Source organism: Sapajus apella, unplaced genomic scaffold, assembly GCF_009761245.1.
Source record: "Sapajus apella isolate SASKATOON/1434 unplaced genomic scaffold, GSC_monkey_1.0 scaffold1, whole genome shotgun sequence".
Lineage (NCBI taxonomy): Eukaryota > Metazoa > Chordata > Mammalia > Primates > Cebidae > Sapajus > Sapajus apella.
The window spans coordinates 9,193,564-9,213,465 of NW_022436941.1; the positions used below are offsets into that span (position 1 = coordinate 9,193,564).

Below are 19,902 nucleotides of genomic sequence, written 5' to 3' on the forward strand. Positions count from 1 at the left end.
GTCACACTTTTCATAGACTTATTGTGTATGGCTGTTCTCATACTATAAAAGCAGAGCTAAATAGTTGTGATAAAAACCATCTGGGCCACAAATATTTACTATTTGGCCCTTTATAGAAAAAGTTTGTCAACCCCTGACAGGAATAATGAGATATTTCAATTCAGAGTCATGCAGTCAACATTACAGATGTTGTGGAGAGCTACATGTTCATTTGTCCAAATTGTTCCTTTAAAATAGGGAGATTACAAACAAATATTTGAAGCTATTTGAAGAAGGGCTTTTTAGATGTAAAGTGGTAAACCTTATTAGTCTCTCTTTAGGCAGAGAACTGAGGAAACGTATACTTCAAACTTGGGAGTGAAATTCTCTCTCAGACTTTAACATTGAAAAGTTAATTCTTAATTCTTTCTCATATATTCATGCCATCGTTAATGATGTAGCAAAGATGTCCTGTAACTTGAGAAGAGAGAAAATTATGTGATATAAATGTAGTTGAGAGTCTTAGAAAATTCTGGTGCCCTTTAACACTAGCCTACCCACATGAATTAAGTCAAGTTATGAGAGTTTTGATTCTGTTTGCCATAACCTTTGTATATTACAATTTTCGGAACTTGTTTGCCACCAGAACAAGTTATCTTGTCAAAAATGAAAGGCACATATTCACAGGATAGACATTTTATGACTGCCTGTCTACCTACACCTGACTCAGTGTGTGGGGCCCAGGCAGCTCTGTTTTTAGTACAGACATTCCTCGACCTGCAGTGGGGTTGCATCATAATACAACCATGGTAAGTTGAAAATCTTGTAATTCAGAAATGCATTTAATATACTTTACCTACCAAACATCATAGTTTAGCCTACCTTAAACATGCTCAGAACACTTACATTAGCCTACAGTTGGGCAAAATCACATAACAAAGCCTATTTTATAATAAAGGGTTGCATATAAACAGTGAAAAATAGCATGATTGATGGGTATTCAAATTATGGTTTCCCAGGCTGGTCTCACAAAAAAATAAAAAATTAGATAAGCATGGTGGCGCATGCCAGTAGTCCCAGCTACTTGGAAGGCCAAGGTGGGAGGATTGCTTGAGTCATGGAAGTCAAGGCATCAATGAGCCATGATTGCGCCACTGCACTCAGCCTGGGTGACAGAGTGAGACCGTGTCTCTAAAAGCAAAACAAAACAAAAACATAACACAGTGTCCACTGAAAGAATGCCACTTTTGCATCATTGTAAAGTCAGGAAATCTTGATTGTTAAGATGGGGACTATTTCTATGTGGTCACACTTACTTGGGCTGTTGTTACGTAATAAGAAAAAGTGGGGGAAAGTGTATAGTTTGGAAAGGAAGAAATAATACTCTATTCATAGGCAATGTCATTGTATATGCAGAGAATCGAAAAGAATCTACAAACTCTGAAAAGTAAGTGAATTTATTAACATGGTGGTTGGATTCAAGTTTACTATACAGAATCAATTGATTTATGTAAACCAGCAATAAACCAAACAGTCTCAAGTTTAAAAAATGACTCTTTTTGAGACAGAGTCTCTGTCATGCAGGCTGGAATGCGGTGGCATGATCTCAGCTCACTGCAACCTCCATCTCCCAGGTTCAAGTGATTTTTGTGCCTGAGCCTCCTGCGTAGCTGGGATTGTAGGTGTATGCCAACACACCTAGCTAATTTTTGTATTTTTTTGTAGAGATGAGGTTTTACCATATTAGCCAGGCTTGTCTCAAACTCCTGAGGTGATCCACCCACCTTGGCCTCCCCCAGAGTATTGGGATTACAGGCGTGAGCCACCACTCCCAGCCAAATATGACATTATTTAAAAATATTAGAAAACTGTAAATATTTTAAGAATCCAGCAAAAAGTATAGGAAATTTCTTTACTGAATACTACAAAATGTTTGTGTTAGTCTGGGTTCTGTTAGAAGCAGTTGTCACAACAATATTAGACATGCAAGAAATTTATTAGGAAAAATGCCTATGAGCAAAAATGGAGAGAGTTGGTAGAGCATTTACACCAGAATATTTGTGTGACATTTGTGAAGGAGAGATGAAAGGAAGGTTGGGTGGAAGAGGCTTAGACTGCAGTATAATCGAGGTTTAGCAGAGTGAAAGGAGAATCCTTGAACTCAGCAGAGTAGTCCTGAGTCTCCCAGAACAGGCTTTCCTTAGTATCCTTACCAGGTCAGTTATTGATTGGGAGTATCGCATGGGAAGCTTGGCCCCAGTCAAACATGATAAATTACAGAGCCCCGTAATAGGGATTTTGTTCAGTTACACTGCCTGTAATTTGGAATGTGAGAGGCATACTTTGAAGGCCACCTGAGTTTACACTTTGCAGCACACAGATCTACTACTTCACACAGGTTTGAGGTTCAGGGAGCAGCTCCTCTATGGCTCTCAATGAACTCTTTTCCTGAGAAGAAACTTAGACAAGAGATGGTGGTTGGAAGAATCACAGCCCCTGTATGGTTGACCTCAGGGTTGCAATTGGTACTTATCGTTCTCCTCCACTATGCATTTTGTTTTCTCCTCACATAATCATGTCTGAGGATCTCAGTGGCTTATATGGTGGTATGACTCAAGCCTTTTTTCCAAAGTGTCTGAACCCTTGGTAATCGTTCCTCTCAGGCTAATGTTATGATATATGTCCATTTACAGTTAAAGTGAGGTAAAGGAATAACCAAGTAAATCATGTGGATTCCACACATTCCTCTCTGTTCATATTCCATAAAAGCAGTCCTACTTCCACCTACTGATCAGAATCAGTTACCCCTGCCAAAATGGCAACTCATTTTGCCTGCTGATTCCTGGAGTTTAAAGTGCCCTGGTGGCAGCAGTAAACTTGTTCATTGAGACTCTTGTACTATTGCCTGGCAAGAGTATATGCCTTTGGAACCAGGACCTGCAAATGTACAGAGTTCACAGTTGCAGGCATGGGACGTATAAAATCCCTTTGTGGCTCATTGGGAATAATGATAAATGGGTGATTCTTGCTGCTTCTCATTTGTTCCTGAGTCTATTCTTCGTGCTGTATACACTGCACCATATAGAGGTCTGTGATTTGATGTATCTTCATGTTAAAAGGTATCATTCCATTCTTTCACATTATTGCCTTTAAGCTAAAAGTTCAGCTCTGCCTTTATAAGGTATTACAGTGTTCTGTGAGGTCAGTTGCTTCTGGATGGCGTGGTATGTGATATGACTAGTGGTCCCAAGGTTATGAGCATACTCCTGTGTTTGCTTTGAATTGGGTTCACTGATTGGACACTTTGATGTATAGGATTCTAGTCCTGTGGTTCAGGCATTCTGTAAGCCCCTGGATTATGGTCCTGGCTGAACCTCTCAGATAGGTAAGATAAACCCAAACCCAGAATATAGATATCTATCACTGAAATGAACTACTGGCCCTTCTGGGATGAGAGATGCCTGATATAGTCTACTTGTTAGCAAATGATTGACTGGTTGTTCTCTTTGAATAATAGAATCATAATAGGAGTTCATATGGTTGGTCTCTGTTTCTGACAGGTTGGACATTCAGAGGTAGCAGTAGCTAGACAGAACTTGATAAATGGAAGTTCATTATTGTTGGACCCATGTGTAGCCTCTATCTAGTGTCATTGTGGTCAGTCTACTCATGTATTAATTGTACCAGTTCTAGGATGTATCCTATTTTATCTTCATGATTGTTCAGTGCCTCTTCCATGGCTTATGCTTTTTGGTGGGCATTATTGTGGAATACAAACATCTTTATACACTTTGTGACCATTCCCTTGTCTCTGTCCTGTGCCTTTATCCCATCCCCCCCTTGTTCCTGATCTTTTTGTCCTTTTCCTTCTAGACCCCTAAGCAGATATCCATGCACTGGAATTTACATATATTTTCACCTTGGGCCACTGTCTTAGTCTGTTCTGTGTTGCTGTAGCAGAATACCTGAGGCTGGCTCATTTATAAAGAAAGATATTTGGCTCACAATTCTGGTGGCTGGAAGGTTCTAGATTGGCTACCTGCATCCAATGAGAGCCTCAAGCTGCTTCTACTCATGGCAAAAGAGACCAGCCTGGGCAGCAAAGCAAGACCTTGTCTCGACAGAAAATAAAATAAAAAATTAGGCATGGTGTTGCGTGCATGTGCCTGTAGTCCCAGTTACTCAGGAGGCTGAGGTGGGAGGATTGCTTGAGCCCAGGAGGTTGGGGCTGCATTGAGCCATGTTCATGCTGCAAAAAAAGAGATCACATGGTAAGAGAGGAAGCAAGAGGGAGAAACTAAGGAAGCCAGACTCTCTTTAACAACCTGCTCTCCAGGGAACTAATTGATTTCTGTGAGAGTGAGAACTCACTTGCCCCCTCAGACAGGCCTTAATCTATTCATGAGGGATTCACCACCAGCACCCAAACACCTCCCACTAGGTCCCACCTGCTAACACTGCTACATTGGGGAGATCAAATTTCAGTATGAGTTTTGGCGGGGACAAACCACATCTAAATTATAGCAGCTGCTATCCTTTGGCATGACCCATATCTTCTGCTCACAACTCTACCCATTGAAGAGATTTTTCCTTTTCTCTTCTTTTAAGGCCATTCGTGAATGTAACTTAAGCATAGCATGTCAAAAAACAACAACAACAAAAACGGTTAATGTAACAGATCCAAGACTGCTGTCCTTAGGAAGGTCTATTTGTAAAGTTGTCTCTTGGTGGTTGGCATCTGGGAATTTGGATTTCAGAAATGTTCCTAGCATTTCATAACTGATAAGAATTAAAATATAGACATTATTCTTATCTAGGGTTAACAGACTTTTTCTATAAAGGGCCAAATAGTAAATATTTTAGGTTTTGTGGCCCAGGTGATTTTTATAACAACTATTTAACTCTGCTTTTATAGCATGAAAATAGCCATAGCCAATAGGCAAATGAATGGGCATGGCTGTGTTTAGCAATTTCTCTTCTGCTTACATGATGCCAGTAGCACTCCTCCTTCAAAATTCAACCTGATATAACTTCAGACATTGCTGAGTATCATCCAGAGGGGAAGAATCAGTCCTGGGTCAGGACTACTACTATGATTTTTTTCAGGTGGATCTTTACCTCACTTTAGATATTTCCTGATGTCCTATCTTATGAAAAAAAAATTTTTTTTTTTTGAGTCAAAGTCTTGCTCTGTCTCCAGGCTGGAGCGCAGCGGCTTGATCTCAGCTCACTGCAACCTCTGCCTCCCGGGTTCAATTGATTCTTCTGCCTCAGCCTCCTTAGTAGCTGGGACTTCAGGTACATGCCACTATGCCAAGCTAATTTTTATATTTTTAGTAGAGATGGGGTTTTACCATGTTGGCCAGGATAGTATCAAACTCCTGACCTTGTGATCCCTCAGCCTTGGCCTCCTAAAGTGCTGAGATTACAGGTGTGAGCCGCCACGCCTGGCCGAAAAATGTTTTATGTATTTGTCTTTTGTTGTTGTTGTTGTTGTTGTTGTTAGTTGTTTTAGGTGAAGGGTAGGTCTAGTTGCTCTTATTTTATCTTGACCTAAAGCCAGAGTCACTTTTACATTGCAGGAGATGTCCTGACATGCCCCTAACCACTGCATACCTAAAAACTCACTGAAGTGGCAGATCTTTTGAGTCTTCATAGGGTTTATCTTCCATCTTCTGGAGCCACATGTGTGTTACCAGGGACTCTAGGATACCAGTTACCTCTAGCCCATTCTTTTGTTCATTCTGTCCAATCAGCATGATGTAATATATGTAACAGATCAGGAGGTTTCGATGTCTGTCCCCACCCAACCCCACTGACTGTGTTATGACAGTCTAAGAGATAAAATAGTCCTAAGACAAAACTGTAAGTTAATATTACACCACATGGTTGCAGATTGTTTCTGATCTTCTAACTAGAATGGAAAGTAATGCATTCACCACATCAATACTTGAGCTTTAATTAGCTTCAACAGCAGTATTATGTCTGAGACTGCAAGTTATGATTAGGGCTAGAATTTGTTTCATTCTGTGATAGTTCACACAGTCATTTTTCAGGATCTTTCTGCTTTCTGCATGAATTAAATAGAATACAATAGAAACTATTACCTCTGCATACTTATAAGTCTTTACTCTGGGCACTAGTCTTTATTCTTTGCTTCTCTGGAAGAAATAGTCTTTTATTGACCAGGTGCAGTGGCTTACGCCTGTAATCCTGGCACTTTGGGAAGCCGCCAGGGTGGGGGGTAATGGGGGGGGCAGATTATGAAGTCAGGAGATCGAGACCATCCTGGCCAACATGGTGAAACCCTGTCTCTACTAAAATACAAAATATTAGCTGGGCGTGGTGGTGCGTGCCTGTAGTCACAGCTACTTGGGAGACTGAGACAGGGGAATCGTTTCAACCTGGGAGGCAGAGGTTGCAGTGAGCCGAGATCACACCACTGCACTCCAGCCTGGCAACAGAGCAAGACTCCGTCTCAAAAAGAAAAAAGGAATAGTCTTTTATTTATCTTGTTCTGGGCAATGGGTCAGAGGTTTCCACTTGGCTTGATCCATTGTGACGGCTTTTACCACACAGGTGATGGACCCATTGTGGCGGGTATTCTAAATGCCAAATATATAAATTCTAATTATGAACTGAGGGACTAGAGAATGACCATTATTAGGTGGATCTGCAGACTCAGTGGGCCCACTGTGAGCCACGCTTTTGCCACGACACTCTTTATTACCTGCATTCAGCATATTCTACCCCATAGAGCCTCAACTGGGATTATTCTTTTAATTCCATTCAATTGGTAGCTGGGCTGCTCTAAAAAGGCATAACTTACATATCTCATACCTTGGTGTTATTCCATGTGGCCTGTCTCCCCAAGGCTAGCTGGGCCTTCTTCACAACATTGGTGGTCTCAGGGTACTTGAATCTTGTACACAGCCTCACTTCTGTTACATTCTTCCGTCAGAACAAGTCACAAAGCCAACCTAGATCTATGGGGAGGGCATATAGATTCCAATTTTTGATGGGTTACTGGCAAGACTGCATTGCAAAAGAGTACATGAGATAAATATCTCTGTGGCCATCTTTGGAAATAAAGTTTACCATATCCCTGCTTCATCTGCTGTCTTCCAAAATGCAGTAGACCTTTCTCATTTGCCATGGTTTCTTTTAGCCTATTCAAATCCTTCTTTTTATATACTTAAACATCTTTTTCACTGTTATTTTAGTAATGATTTAGCAGAAGTAAGTGTGGTTGTTCAGTTGTTCAGTCCACTGTGGTTAATTGGTAGTTGTGATCTTTGGAATTAGAGATTATTGCTATATTCTCTCTCTTTTTTTTTTTTTTGAGAGGGAGTCTATATCACCTAGACTGGAGTGCAGTCGCCAGTCTCAGCTCACTGCAACTTCGTCTTCCCAGGCTCAGGCCATCCTTCCACCTTATCCTCCCTGGGACTACAGGTGTGCCACAAGCCTGGCTAATTTTTTTAAATTAACTTTTGTAGAGACAGTTTCACCATGTTGCCCAGGCTGGTCTCTAACTCCAGGGCCCAAGCAATCTGTCTGCCTCAGCCTTAAAAAGTGCTGAGATTACAGGTGTGAGCCACTGTGCATGGCTTGTTGCTTTTCTTTTTTCTTTTTTTATTGTACTTTAATTTCTGGAACCAACCCAAATGCCCATCAAAGATAGACTAAATAAGGAAAATGTGGCTTGTTGGTTTTCTTAATGGTTCTGTGTTATCTTATTAACCTACTGGAAAACAAGTTGTCTTTAGTTTCTCCCCCACTACTCCCACTATCATCTGATAATTTTCTTGGCCAGTTGCATATCAGAGTGGGAAGGCAGTGTTTGGAAGTGGTTTGCCCTGGTATAAAGGCATTATTCCCTATAGAAAATGGGAAGTACCTTTTTTCATAGTGAATTTAAACTTGTCTGCTTTTTAGTCTTAAACGACATCAGTGGTACAATACCATTTGCTGTCAGGGATCTGTAGACTGTTTTCACTTTCTTCTGCTATGTCACTGCTCCTAGTTGAGGTTATACTGTGTCATCCTGCGGTTTTGTTGTTGTTGTTGCTGTTTTAATACCTAGTTATCTGGGTGAGGAATAGAGAAAGATTTTCTACCTCTTCCACATAGTGAACAATAGGATTGTCCCATTGGGAATCTTTTTTATTTAGTGGTAGATCATGTCATTTTGAGTCTCTTTAGAAAAATTCTTTAGAAAGTCATATTTTAAGAGGAATATTGATAAACTGGGTCGTCTCTAGAGGATGTCAGCCAGGATATTTGGTATTAAATATTTGGAGGCCACTAAAGAAAAAATGTTTACATCTGCTTAGAAGTGAAATAATGAGTTAATATACTTTCATATATAATAATGAGTTTCGCATTCTGGCATTGTTTGAATGAATAGAGGCCATTGGCCGTGTTGAAGAGGAGTTCCTTTGAGAGCCGAGTAAGGTCTTCTCGGCCTTTTCCAGTCTTTTATAATTCAGAGGTTTTAGGATTTTTCCATAGATAACAGCTCTGCCATAAGTGGTTGTTTGCTTAAAATCAGAATTGTGGGGTGCCTTATATTTTAAACAGTATATTTGAAAAATAATCTGATTTTTTCTTCTGTTCCACAGGACTTAAATACTATTTATTCTTATCTTCATGGAATGGAAATATTATCAAATCTCAGGGAACATCAGCTTAGGTAAGTGTGGTTCTGTATTAAAGAGCACATGATGTATAGCCATTCGTTAATTTATTCACCAAATACTTGTTAAGCACCTTTATATTCCTTACTGTTTTAAGCCCTTGGAGTATACAATATAGATTAGATCCCTGGTTTCCAGGAATTTATATTTTGGTAGGGGTGATTTTGGAGTTGGGGAAAAACACTGACAGTAAAAACTGAATTTGTCTTTCTCATTTTGGTTTTTCTTAGCCATGGGACCTTAAGTTGGAACTAACATTTAGCTGTGGTTTTTGGCTTCAATAAAATAGGGATAATAATAGTATCTTTGTTGAAGTGTTTTGAGGATTAAATAAAAATAAGTACCTGAAACAAAACAGTCTGAGGATGTGCTAGCTAGTAAAGGCAAAACTCCTGTTATCTTTTTGTAGTTTGTATTGGTATTTATCATGCCAAATGCTTCAGCTGGGTATGGTATGTTGTATTACAGTGTTGTATTAAAGTGGAAGGAGCAGGAATCTTGATTTGGCCTAAGCTGCTGAGGACAAGACCCATAAACTTTCTGAACCCCATTTTTTTCTTCTAAAAAATGGGCTGGCTATCTGTCCTGCTTATTATACATCATTAAGATTGTATTTATGAAGAGTTTAGAGTGCTATAAAACATTTAACTGTATAACATTTCAATTAAACATGTGTTCCCATCATGAACAGCTTATTCAGTGACTTTTCCTGGGTATTCATCAAGTTTCTGCAATGGACCAAATGGATAAAATATAATTGTTAAGGATTTATTATTTACTATATATTTTCCTGTATAACATAATTCAACTGTTAGTATATGCCAAATAATTATATCAGGAAGAACGAAAACTGAAACTATAGCATTTTGTAATACTCAAAGTATTTTTTTATTGCAAACTGATTTATATATTCAGCAATGTTACTGTATGTACCTGCCTCTGTCAGTAGCTGTTCTTCACACTGAGGATTCAGTAATGAACCAGACAGATTGTATTTTTTGTAATAAAAACATTATTTAGTGCAAATTGACAGATTTTATAATGTACATAAAGAGTATTATGGTTGATGCCATTGAATATCTATATTATTGCATTTTATATATATATATATGCACATATATTTCTAAACTCTTTGTAGTTCAGTGAAAACGACCTAGTAGATCTGGTCACTGTCTATTGTAATTATAACAGAATTTTAAAAACAAAATGTAACATAAAATCTTCAAATTTTTTTAAATATGTTAGATTAATGTCTGCAAGAGCACGCTATGAGAGATACAGTGGCAATCAGGTTCTCTTTTGGTAAGTATTTCCATAATTCACTTAAACTAATGACTTTTATGTTTAAATTTTAACTGTTAGCATTGAAATTCATTTGATTCTGAGACCATTTATGTACAGCACGTTGGAAAATATTCATAAACCATGAAGTATATAACATGCATAGAATACGCCAAAAGTGTACAATGCAATGAATTTTTAATAAATATATACTAAATGTGCAGTGACTACTCAGATGAAAATAGAGCATATCAGTTTTCCAGAAGGCTCTAATTAACTTTCTTTTTGAAAGTTAATCACAATTCTGACTTCTTTTTTTTTTTTTTTTTTTGTGTGGGGGAGTTTCACTGATTTTACCCAGGCGGGGGTGGAATGGCGCGATCTGGCGTCACCGCAACCTCCGCCTCCTGGGTTCAGGCAATTCTCCTGCCTCAGCCTCCTGAGTAGCTGGGATTACAGGCACGCACCACCATGCCCAGCTAATTTTTTGTATTTTTAGTAGAGACGGGATTTCACCGTGTTGACCAGGATGGTCTCGATCTCTTGACCTCGTGATCCACCCGCCTCGGCCTCCCAAAGTGCTGGGATTACAGGCTTGAGCCACCGCGCCCGGCCTAATTCTGACTTCTATCTAGGTTAGTCTTGCCACTTATTGAACTTGCTATTGGGAGAATCTTTTTGTGAGGCTTTTTTACTTAACAAAGGTGCAAATTTTTCTTTGTTTTTGCATGTGTTCTTTTTCACTGCTGTACAGTGAACAGTTGTGTGCAAATAATGATTTATTTGTCCCTTCCACTGTTAATAGTTGGGTTATTTCTAGTTTGTGTGTGTGTATTTGTGTGTGTGTGTGTGTGTGTGTGTGTGTGTGTGTGTGTGTGTGTGTTTGATATGGAGTTTTGTTCTTGTTGCCCAGGCTGGAGTACAGTGGTGCAATCTCAGCTCATTGCAGCCTCCACCTCCTGGGTTCAAGTGATTCTCCTGCCTCAGTCTCCCAAGTAGCTGGGTTTACAGGTATTATCCACTATGCCCTGCTAATTTTTGTATTTTTCGTAGAGACGGGGTTTCACCATGTTGGTCAGGCTAGCCTCAAACTCCTGACCTCAGGGGATCCGCCTGCCTCGGTCTCCCAAAGTGCTGGGATTTCAGTTACGAGCCACCATGCCTGGCCGATTTCTGATTTTTAGTATTATAAATAATACAGTTTCTATTAACATTCTGTTCTTTTTATACCCTTATTGCTTATTCCTGTTGACCATATTCCTAGGAATAAAATTATGATCACATGCTACATAATGTTGTTTTGGTCAACAGTGGACTCTTGTGTCACAGTATTCAGTATTCAATAGAGTAACATGTACAGGTATGTGCGCTAGGAGCAATAGGCTATACCTATTGCTATATACCTACTATACACCTACTAGCTATATAGTAGGCTATGCCATCTTCTAGATATGTGTTAAGTACACTCCAGGATGTTCCCATGATGAAATCATCTAATGATGCATTTCTCAGAAAGTATCACCATCATTAAGCAAGGTGTGACTGTAGTGGAAATGTGCATGTTCAAATTTTGGAGATTGTAACGGTTTTCTAAAATTAGTTGTGCTAATTTAAATACCCATTAGCTGTGTATAGTAAGTTCCAGTTGCTCTACATGTTTGATAACCCTTGATATTTGTGTTTTATTGTTTGCTTATTTTGAATTTTTGCTATTCTGCTGCTGATTACATCATGTTAGCTCATTGTGATTTTATTTTACATTTCCCTGTTTACTGATGATGATGTCTGTATCATTTCTATTGATTTGTAAAAATTCTTTTTGAATTCTGAATGGAAGTCCTTTGTGTGGTATGTTTATTGCAATATCTATTTCCACTGTGCCACTTTTTCTTCCTTCCTTTCCCTTTCCCTTTTCCCTTTCCTTTCTTTCCCTTCTTTCTTTCTTTCCTTCTTTCTTTTCTTTCTTTCTTTCTTTCTCTTTTTCTTTTCCTTTTCCGTTTTCTTTTTCTTTTCTTTTTGAAATGGAGTTTTCTTGTGTTGCCTAGGCCAGACTTGAACTCCTAGGCTCAAGAGATCCTCCTGCTTCAGACTCCCAAGGATTACAGGTGTATGCCAGTACACTCAGCTCTTTTTGCTCTATTATTGGCATCTTTTGAGGAAGAGAAATTCCTTTCTCAACTTATCCTCTTTTGATTAGGGCCTTTTGTGTTCTGGTTTTAAAAAAAAATCCTATCTTTCCTTGCTTCATAATTGTGAAGATGTTCTTTGTTTCTCCTCTGAAAGTTTGGTGTTTTGTTTCTCAAATTTAGATCTGCAATTCATCTTGGAATTGAATTTACTTTTGATGTGAGGTAGAATTCAAGATCCATTTTTTGTAATCTAAAAAATATTTATTAGTCATTTTAAAATTAATGAGAAACCCATCACATTTTTATTTTTCTTTTTTTTGAGACAGAATCTCATTCTGTCACCTGCTGGAGTGCAGTGACACGATCTTGGCCCACTGCAGCCTCCGCCTACTGAGTTCAAACAGTTCTCCTGCCTAACCCTCCTGAGTAGCTGGGACTACATGTGCATGCCACTGTGCCTGGCTAATTTTTTTATTTTTTATTTTTTATTAGAGATGGAGTTTCACCACATTGGCCAGGCTAGTCTTGAACTGACCTCGGGTAACCTGCCTGCCCCGACCTCCCAAAGTGCTGGGATTACATGAGCCACCACGCTCGGCCTAAGCTGTGTGTTTTGATATCTGAGAGCATGAGTTTGTATTCAGTAGAGTAACTAAGGCTTGTATTCAGGCTTGTTCTTCAAGATTGCCTTGTCTATCACTGTTGATTTGCCTTTCTGTGTAAATTCTGGATTCAGATAGTCAGTTTCCACACAGGTATATAAAAGAAAGCCTGTGGGAGGCTATGAGTTTTGGATTAGGATAGCATTAAATCCACAAGTCAGTTCAGAGTGAAATGACATTGTTGTTACAATGAATCTGTCAATTGGCAAACATGTATACTCTTCCATTTATTTAGTCTTCTTTAATTCTTTACAGCAGTGTTTTAGGAGATTGTTTTTCCTACGTATATAGTTCTAGCAGGCTAGGTGTGGTTTTCTTTCAATTTATTGTGACGGAGGTTCGTTCTTTTTACCCAGGCTGGAGTGCAATGGCGCGATCTCGGCTCACCGCAACCTCCGCCTCCTGGGTTCAGGCAATTCTCCTGCCTCAGCCTCCTGAGTAGCTGGGATTACAGGCACGCACCACCATGCCCAGCTAATTTTTTGTATTTTTAGTAGAGACGGGGTTTCACTATGTTGACCAGGATGGTCTCGATCTCTTGACCTTATGATCCACCCGCCTCGGCCTAGCAGTTTTTTTCTGTAACATTTTAAAGATGTTTTACCATGTTCTTGCTTCTGTTTATGTTGAAGAGTCAGTAATCAGTGTTATTGTTACTCCTTTGCAGTTAATATGTTTTTCCTCTGACTGCTGCTGAGATTTTTCTTGCTTTTTGCTTTTCGGCAGTTGTGTCTAGTGATGCTAGGTGTGGTTTTCTTTCAATTTATTCTGTTTAGGGTTTATAGGTCTTCATGATGCCCTAATACTATATCTTGAATCAATTTTGGAAAATTCTTATTTTTTAAATTATTGCTGCTTTCCTGTTTTTTCTTTCCTCCTTGCTGCTTTCTTTGGTTTCATATTTCCTTTACACTGTTTTCCATCTTCCTGTTCTTTTTTCTCTCCTTCAATCTCCCATTTTCTACTGACTTATTTTCTAATTTGTGAATTTCTGTCTTCTGCTGTTTCTAGTCTAAAATACCCACTCATGTGAAAGTTTTAATTATAGTGTTTCTTCTTTATTTTATTTTTATTTTTTCCCATTTATTTTATTGCATTTTAGGGTTTGGGGTACACGTGAAGAACATGCAAAATTGTTGCATAGGTACACACGTGGCAGTGTGATTTGCTGCCTTCCTCCCCATCACCTACATGTGGCATTTCTCCCCTTGCTCTCTCTCCCCAGCTCCCCACCCCCCACCGTCCCTCCCCTATTTCCCCCCAACTGACCCCAGTGTGTAGTGCTCCCCTCCCTGTGTCCATGTGTTCTTATGGTTCAACACCCGCCTATGAGTGAGAACATGCGGTGTTTGATCTTCTGCTCTTCTGTCAGTTTGCTGAGAATGATGGTTTCCAGGTTCATCCATGTCCCTACAAAGGACCCAAACTCATTGTTTTTGATGACTGCATAATATTCCATAGTGTATATGTGCCACATTTTCTCTATCCAGTCTATCGTCGATGGGCATTTGGGTTGGTTCCAGGTCTTTGCTATTGTAAACAGTGCTGCAATGAACATTCGTGTGCACGTGTCCTTATAGTAGAACAATTTGTAATCCTTTGGATATATACTCAGTAATGGAATTGCTGGGTCAAATGGAATTTCTATTTCTAGGTCCTTGAGGAATCGCCACACTGTCTTCCACAATGGTTGAACTAATTTACACTCCCACCAACAGTGCAAAAGTGTTCCTATTTCTCCACATCCTCTCCAGCATCTGTTGTCTCCAGATTTTTTAATGATCGCCATTCTAACTGGCGTGAGATGGTATCTCAATGTTGTTTTGATTTGCATTTCTCTGATGACCAGTGATGATGAGCATTTTTTCATATGTTTGTTGGCCTCATGTATGTCTTCTTTTGAAAAGTGTCTGTTCGTATCCTTTGCCCACTTTTGAATGGGCTTGTTAGTTTTTTTCTTGTAAATCTGTTTTAGTTCTTTGTAAATTCTGGCTATCAGCCCTTTGTCAGATGGGTAGACTACAAAAATTTTTTCCCATTCTGTTGGTTGCTGATTCACTCTAATGACTGTTTCTTTTGCTGTGCAGAAGCTGTGGAGTTTGATTAGGTCCCATTTGTCTGTTTTGGCTTTTGTTGCCAATGCTTTTGGTGTTTTGGTCATGAAGTCCTTGCCTACACCTACGTCCTGAATGGTTTTGCCTAGATTTTCTTCTAGGGTTTTTATGGTGTTAGGTTATATGTTTAAGTCTTTAATCCATCTGGAGTTAATTTTAGTGTAAAGTGTCAGGAAGGGGTCCAGTTTCTGCTTTCTGCACTTGGCTAGCCAGTTTTTGGAACACCATTTATTAAACAGGGAATCCTTTCCCCATTGCTTGTTTTTGACTGGTTTGTCAAAGATCAGATGGTTGTAGATATGTTGTGTTGCCTCTGAGGCCTCTGTTCTGTTCCATTGGTCTATATCTCTGTTTTGGTACCAGTACCATGCTGTTTTGATTACTGTAGCCTTGTAGTATAGTTTGAAGTCTGGTAGTGTGATGCCGCCTGCTTTGTTCTTTTTGCTTAGAATTGACTTGGCTATGTGGGCTCTCTTTTGGTTCCATATGAGTTTAAGGTGTTTTTTTCCAGTTCCATGAAGAAGGTCATTGGTAGCTTGATGGGAATAATGTTGAATCTGTAAATTACTTTGGGTAGTATGGCCATTTTCATGATATTGATTCTTCCTAACCATGAACATGGAATGTTTCTCCATCTGTTTGTGTCCTATCTTATTTCCTTGAGCAGTGTCTTGTAATTCTCAATGAAGAGGTCCTTTACGTTCCTTGTTAGTTGTATTCCTAGGTATTTTATTCTCTTTGTAGCAATTGTGAATGGCAATTCGTTCTTGATTTGGCTCTCTTTAAGTCTGTTATTGGTATATAGGAATGCTTGTGATTTTTGCACATTGATTTTGTATCCTGAGACTTTGCTGAAGTTGCTTATCAGTTTCAGGAGACTTTGGGCTGAGACGATGGGGTCTTCTAGATATACAATCATGTCGTCTGCAAATAGAGACAATTTGACTTCCTCCTTTCCTATTTGAATACCCTTTATTTCTTTTTCTTGCCTGATTGCTCTGGCTAGAACTTCCAGTACTACATTGAATAGTAATGGTGAGAACGGGCATCCTTGTCTAGTGCCAGATTTCAAAGGGAATGCTTCCAGTTTTTGCCCATTCAGTATGATATTGGCTGTTGGTTTGTCATAAATAGATTTTATTATTTTGAGATACGTTCCGTCAATACCTAGTTTATTGAGAGTTTTTAGCATAAAGCGCTGTTGAATTTTGTCAAAGGCCTTCTCTGCATCAATTGAGATAATCATGTGGTTTTTGTCTTTGGTTAGTTTATGTGGTGAATTACGTTTATAGACTTGCGTATGTTGAACCAGCCTTGCATCACCGGGATGAAGCCTACTTGATCATGGTGGATAAGCTTTTTGATGTGCTGTTGCAATCGGCTTGTCAGTATTTTATTGAAGATTTTTGCATCTATGTTCATCATGGATATTGGCCTGAAGTTTTCTTTTCTTGTTGAGTTTCTGCCAGGTTTTGGTATCAAGATGATGTTGGTCTCATAAAATGATTTGGGAAGGATTTCCTCTTTTTGTATTATTTAGAATAGTTTCAGAAGGAATGGTACCAGCTCTTCTTTTTATGTCTGGTAGAATTCAGCTGTGAACCTGTCTGGTCCTGGGCTTTTTTGGGTGTTAGGCTCTTAATAGCTGCCTCAACTTCAGACTTTGTTATTGGTCTATTCAGGGTTTCAACTTCTTCCTGGTTTACGCTTGGGAGGAGGCAAGTGTCCAGGAATTTATCCATTTCTTCCAGGTTTACTACTTTATGTGTATAGAGTTGTTTGTAATAATCCCTGATGGTTGTTTTATTTCTGTGGAATCTGTGGTGATATGCCCTTTATCGTTTTTTGTTGCATCAATTTGGTTATTCTCTCTTTTCTTTTTTATTAATCTGGCTAGTGGTCTGTCTATTTTGTTGATCTTTTCAAAAAACCAGCTCCTGGGTTTATTGATTTTTTTGAAGCGTTTTTGTCTCTCTATCTGCTTCAGTTCTGCTCTGATCTTAATTATTTCTTGTCTTCTGCTAGGTTTTGAGTTTTTTTTATCTTGCTCCTCTGTCTCTTTCAATTTTGATGCTAAGGTTTCAATTTTAGGTCGCTCCTTGCTTCTCATGTGGGCACTTATTGCTGTATATTTTCCTCTAGAGACCGCTTTAAATGTGCCCCGGAGATTCTGGTATGTTGTGTCTTTTTTTCTCATTGGTTTTGAAGAACATCTTTATTTCTGCCTTCATTTCATTGTTTATGCTGTCAACATTCAAGAGCAAGTTGTTCAGTTTCCATGAAGCTGTGCGGTTCTGAGTTAGTTTTTGCATTCTGAGTTCTAACTTGATTGCACTGTGGTCTGAGAGACTGTTTGATATGATTTCTGTTCTTTTGCATTTGCTGAGGAGTGATTTACTCCCAATTATGTGGTCAATTTTAGAGTAGGTGTGATGTGGTGCTGAGAAGAATGTATATTCTGTGGATTTGGGGTGGAGAGTTCTGTAAATGTCTATTAGGTTTGCTTGTTCCAGGTCTGAGTTCAAGTCCTAGATATCCTTGTTAATTTCCTGTGTGGTTGATCTGTCTAATATTGACAATGGTGTGTTAAAGTCTCCAGCTATTATTGTGTGGGAGTCTAAGTCTCTTTGTAAGTCATTAAGAACTTGCCTTATGTATCTGGGTGCTCCTGTATTGGGTGTGTATATATTTAGGATCGTTAGCTCTTCTTGTTGCATTGATCCTTTTACCATTAATTAATGTCCTTTTTTGTCTCTTTTGATCTTGTTGCTTTAAAGTCTGTTTTATCAGAGATGAGAATTGCAACTCCTGCTTTTTTTTGCTCTCCATTTGCTTGGTAAATCTTCCTCCATCTTTTTATTTTGAGCCTTTGCGTATCCTTGCATGTGAGACGGGTTTCCTGGATACAGCACACTGATGGGTTTTGGCTTTTTATCCAATTTGCCAGTCTTTGTCTTTTGATTGGGGCATTTAGTCCATTTACATTTAGGGATAATATTGTTATGTGTGAATTTGATCCTGCCATTTTGATGCTAGCTGGCTGTTTTTTTTGTTAGTTCATGCAGATTCTTGATTGTATTGATGCTCTTTACCGTTTGGTATGTTTTTGGAGTGGCTGGTACTGGTTGTTCCTTTCTATGTGTAGAGTCTCTTTCAGGAGCTCTTGTAAAGCAGGTCTGGTGGTGATGAAATCTCTGAGTACTTGCATGTTCGCAAAGGATTTTATTTTTCCTTCACTTATGAAGGTTAGTTTGGCTTGATAGGAGATTCTGGGTTGAAAGTTCTTTAAAGATGTTGAATATTGGCCCCCACTCTTCTGGCTTGTAGGGTTTCTGCTGAGAGATCTGCTGTGAGTCTGATGGGCTTCCCTTTGTGGGTAACCCGAACTTTCTCTCTGGCTGCCCTTAGCATTTTCTCCTTCATTTCAACCCTGGTGAATCTGACAATTATGTGCCTTGGCGCTGCTCTTCTTGAGAAATATCTTTGTGGTGTTCTCTGTATTTCCTGGACTTGAATATTGGCCTGCCTTGCTAGATTGGGGAAGTTTTCCTGGATAAAATCCTGAAGAGTATTTTCCAGCTTGTAGTCATTCTCTTCGTCACATTCAGGTACACCTATCAGACGTAGATTAGGTCTTTTCACATAGTCCCACTTTCTTGGAGACTTTGTTCATTCCTTTTTACCCTTTTTTCTCTATACTTGCTTTCTCATTTTATTTCATTGAGTTGATCTTCGACCTCTGATATCCTTTCTTCTGCTTGGTCAATTCGGCTGTTGAAACTTGTGCATGCTTCGCGAAGTTCTCGTGTTGTGTTTTTCAGCTCCATCAATTCACCTATATTCCTCTTTAATTTGTCCATTCTCGTTAGCATTTCTTCAAATCTTTTTTCAAGGTTGTTAGTTTCTTTGCATTGGGTTAGAACATGTTCTTTTAGCTCACTGTAGTTTCTTATTACCCACCTTCTGAAGCCTGATTCTGTCATTTCCTCACACCCCTTCTCCATCGAGCCTTGTTCCCTTGCTGGTGAGGAGTTGTGATCCCTTGTAGGAGGAGAGGTGTTGTGGTTTTGGGTGTTTTCATCCTTTCTGTGCTGATTTCATCCCATCTTTGTGGGTTTATCCACCTGTTGTCATTGTAGTCACTGACTTTCAGATTGGGTCTCTGAGTGAACTTTCAGTTTGTGGATGCTGAAGTTACTTCTTTTCCTTAGCTTTCCTTCTATCAGTCTGGCCCCTCTGCTGTAGGACTGCTGAGGTCCACTCCAGGCCCTGCTTGCTGGGGGATCCCCTGCAGCAGCTGCAGAACAGTAAGTGTTGCTACCGGTTTCCTCTTCTGCTATCTTTGTCCCAGTAGGATGCCCGCCATATGTCAGTCTGTTCTCCTTTATGAGGTGACTCTTTGGATATACGGGGGTCAGGGGGCTGCATGAGGAGACAGTCTGTCCTTTATTGGAGCTCAAGTCCTGAGCTGTGATTTCCATTGTTCATTCAGAGTTGCTGGGCAGGTACGTTCAGGTCTGCTGCAGCAGAACTCATAAACTCCCTTTTTTTTTTTTTTTTCCCCCAGGTGCTCTGTCCCAGGTAGTTATGGCTTTATTCATGAGTTTCCATTGTGCTGCTGCCTTTTTTTTTTTTTTTTTCTTTCACGGCTGCCCTGCCCGGCGAGGAAACAGCCTAGTCACTGTTAGCCTGCAGAGGCTTTGCTGAGCTGCTGTTGGCTCCGCCCAGGTGCCGTGTAATCTTCCCTGCAGTCCTGTTTATATGGGTGTAGTTAGAACTGCCTTGGCAATGGTGGCCTGCCTCTGTTATAGTGGACTCTCTCTGTAGTGGCAGGTTGCCTCGGCAACGGCAGGCTTCCTCAGTGATGGTCAGACTACCTCTGTAGTGGTGGAGTATCTCAGTGATTGCGGACTTCCCTCCCCCACAGAGCCGGGCCTCCCTGGTTCAGCTGTGCTTGCTGTGAAACCCTCAACCCAGAGCGTTTTCTATTACTGGGGTTTTTTTTCTGTGGCGGAGGTGGGGGGTTGGTGGGACCAGC

The 19,902-nt window shown here is 39.7% G+C and overlaps 1 protein-coding gene across 12 annotated transcripts in view; it reads left to right on the forward strand.

Annotated features, from left to right (window-relative positions):
• The window catches only part of RAPGEF6 (Rap guanine nucleotide exchange factor 6), a 234,567-nt gene that overhangs the window by 24,111 nt on the left and 190,554 nt on the right, over positions 1-19,902 (forward strand). For all 12 annotated transcript variants that reach the window (XM_032299185.1, XM_032241306.1, XM_032300644.1 and 9 more), the window contains exons 2-3: positions 8,604-8,674; positions 9,924-9,980. In XM_032299185.1, the coding sequence (XP_032155076.1) occupies positions 8,604-8,674; positions 9,924-9,980 (128 nt within the window). The remainder of the gene's footprint in view (positions 1-8,603; positions 8,675-9,923; positions 9,981-19,902) is intronic.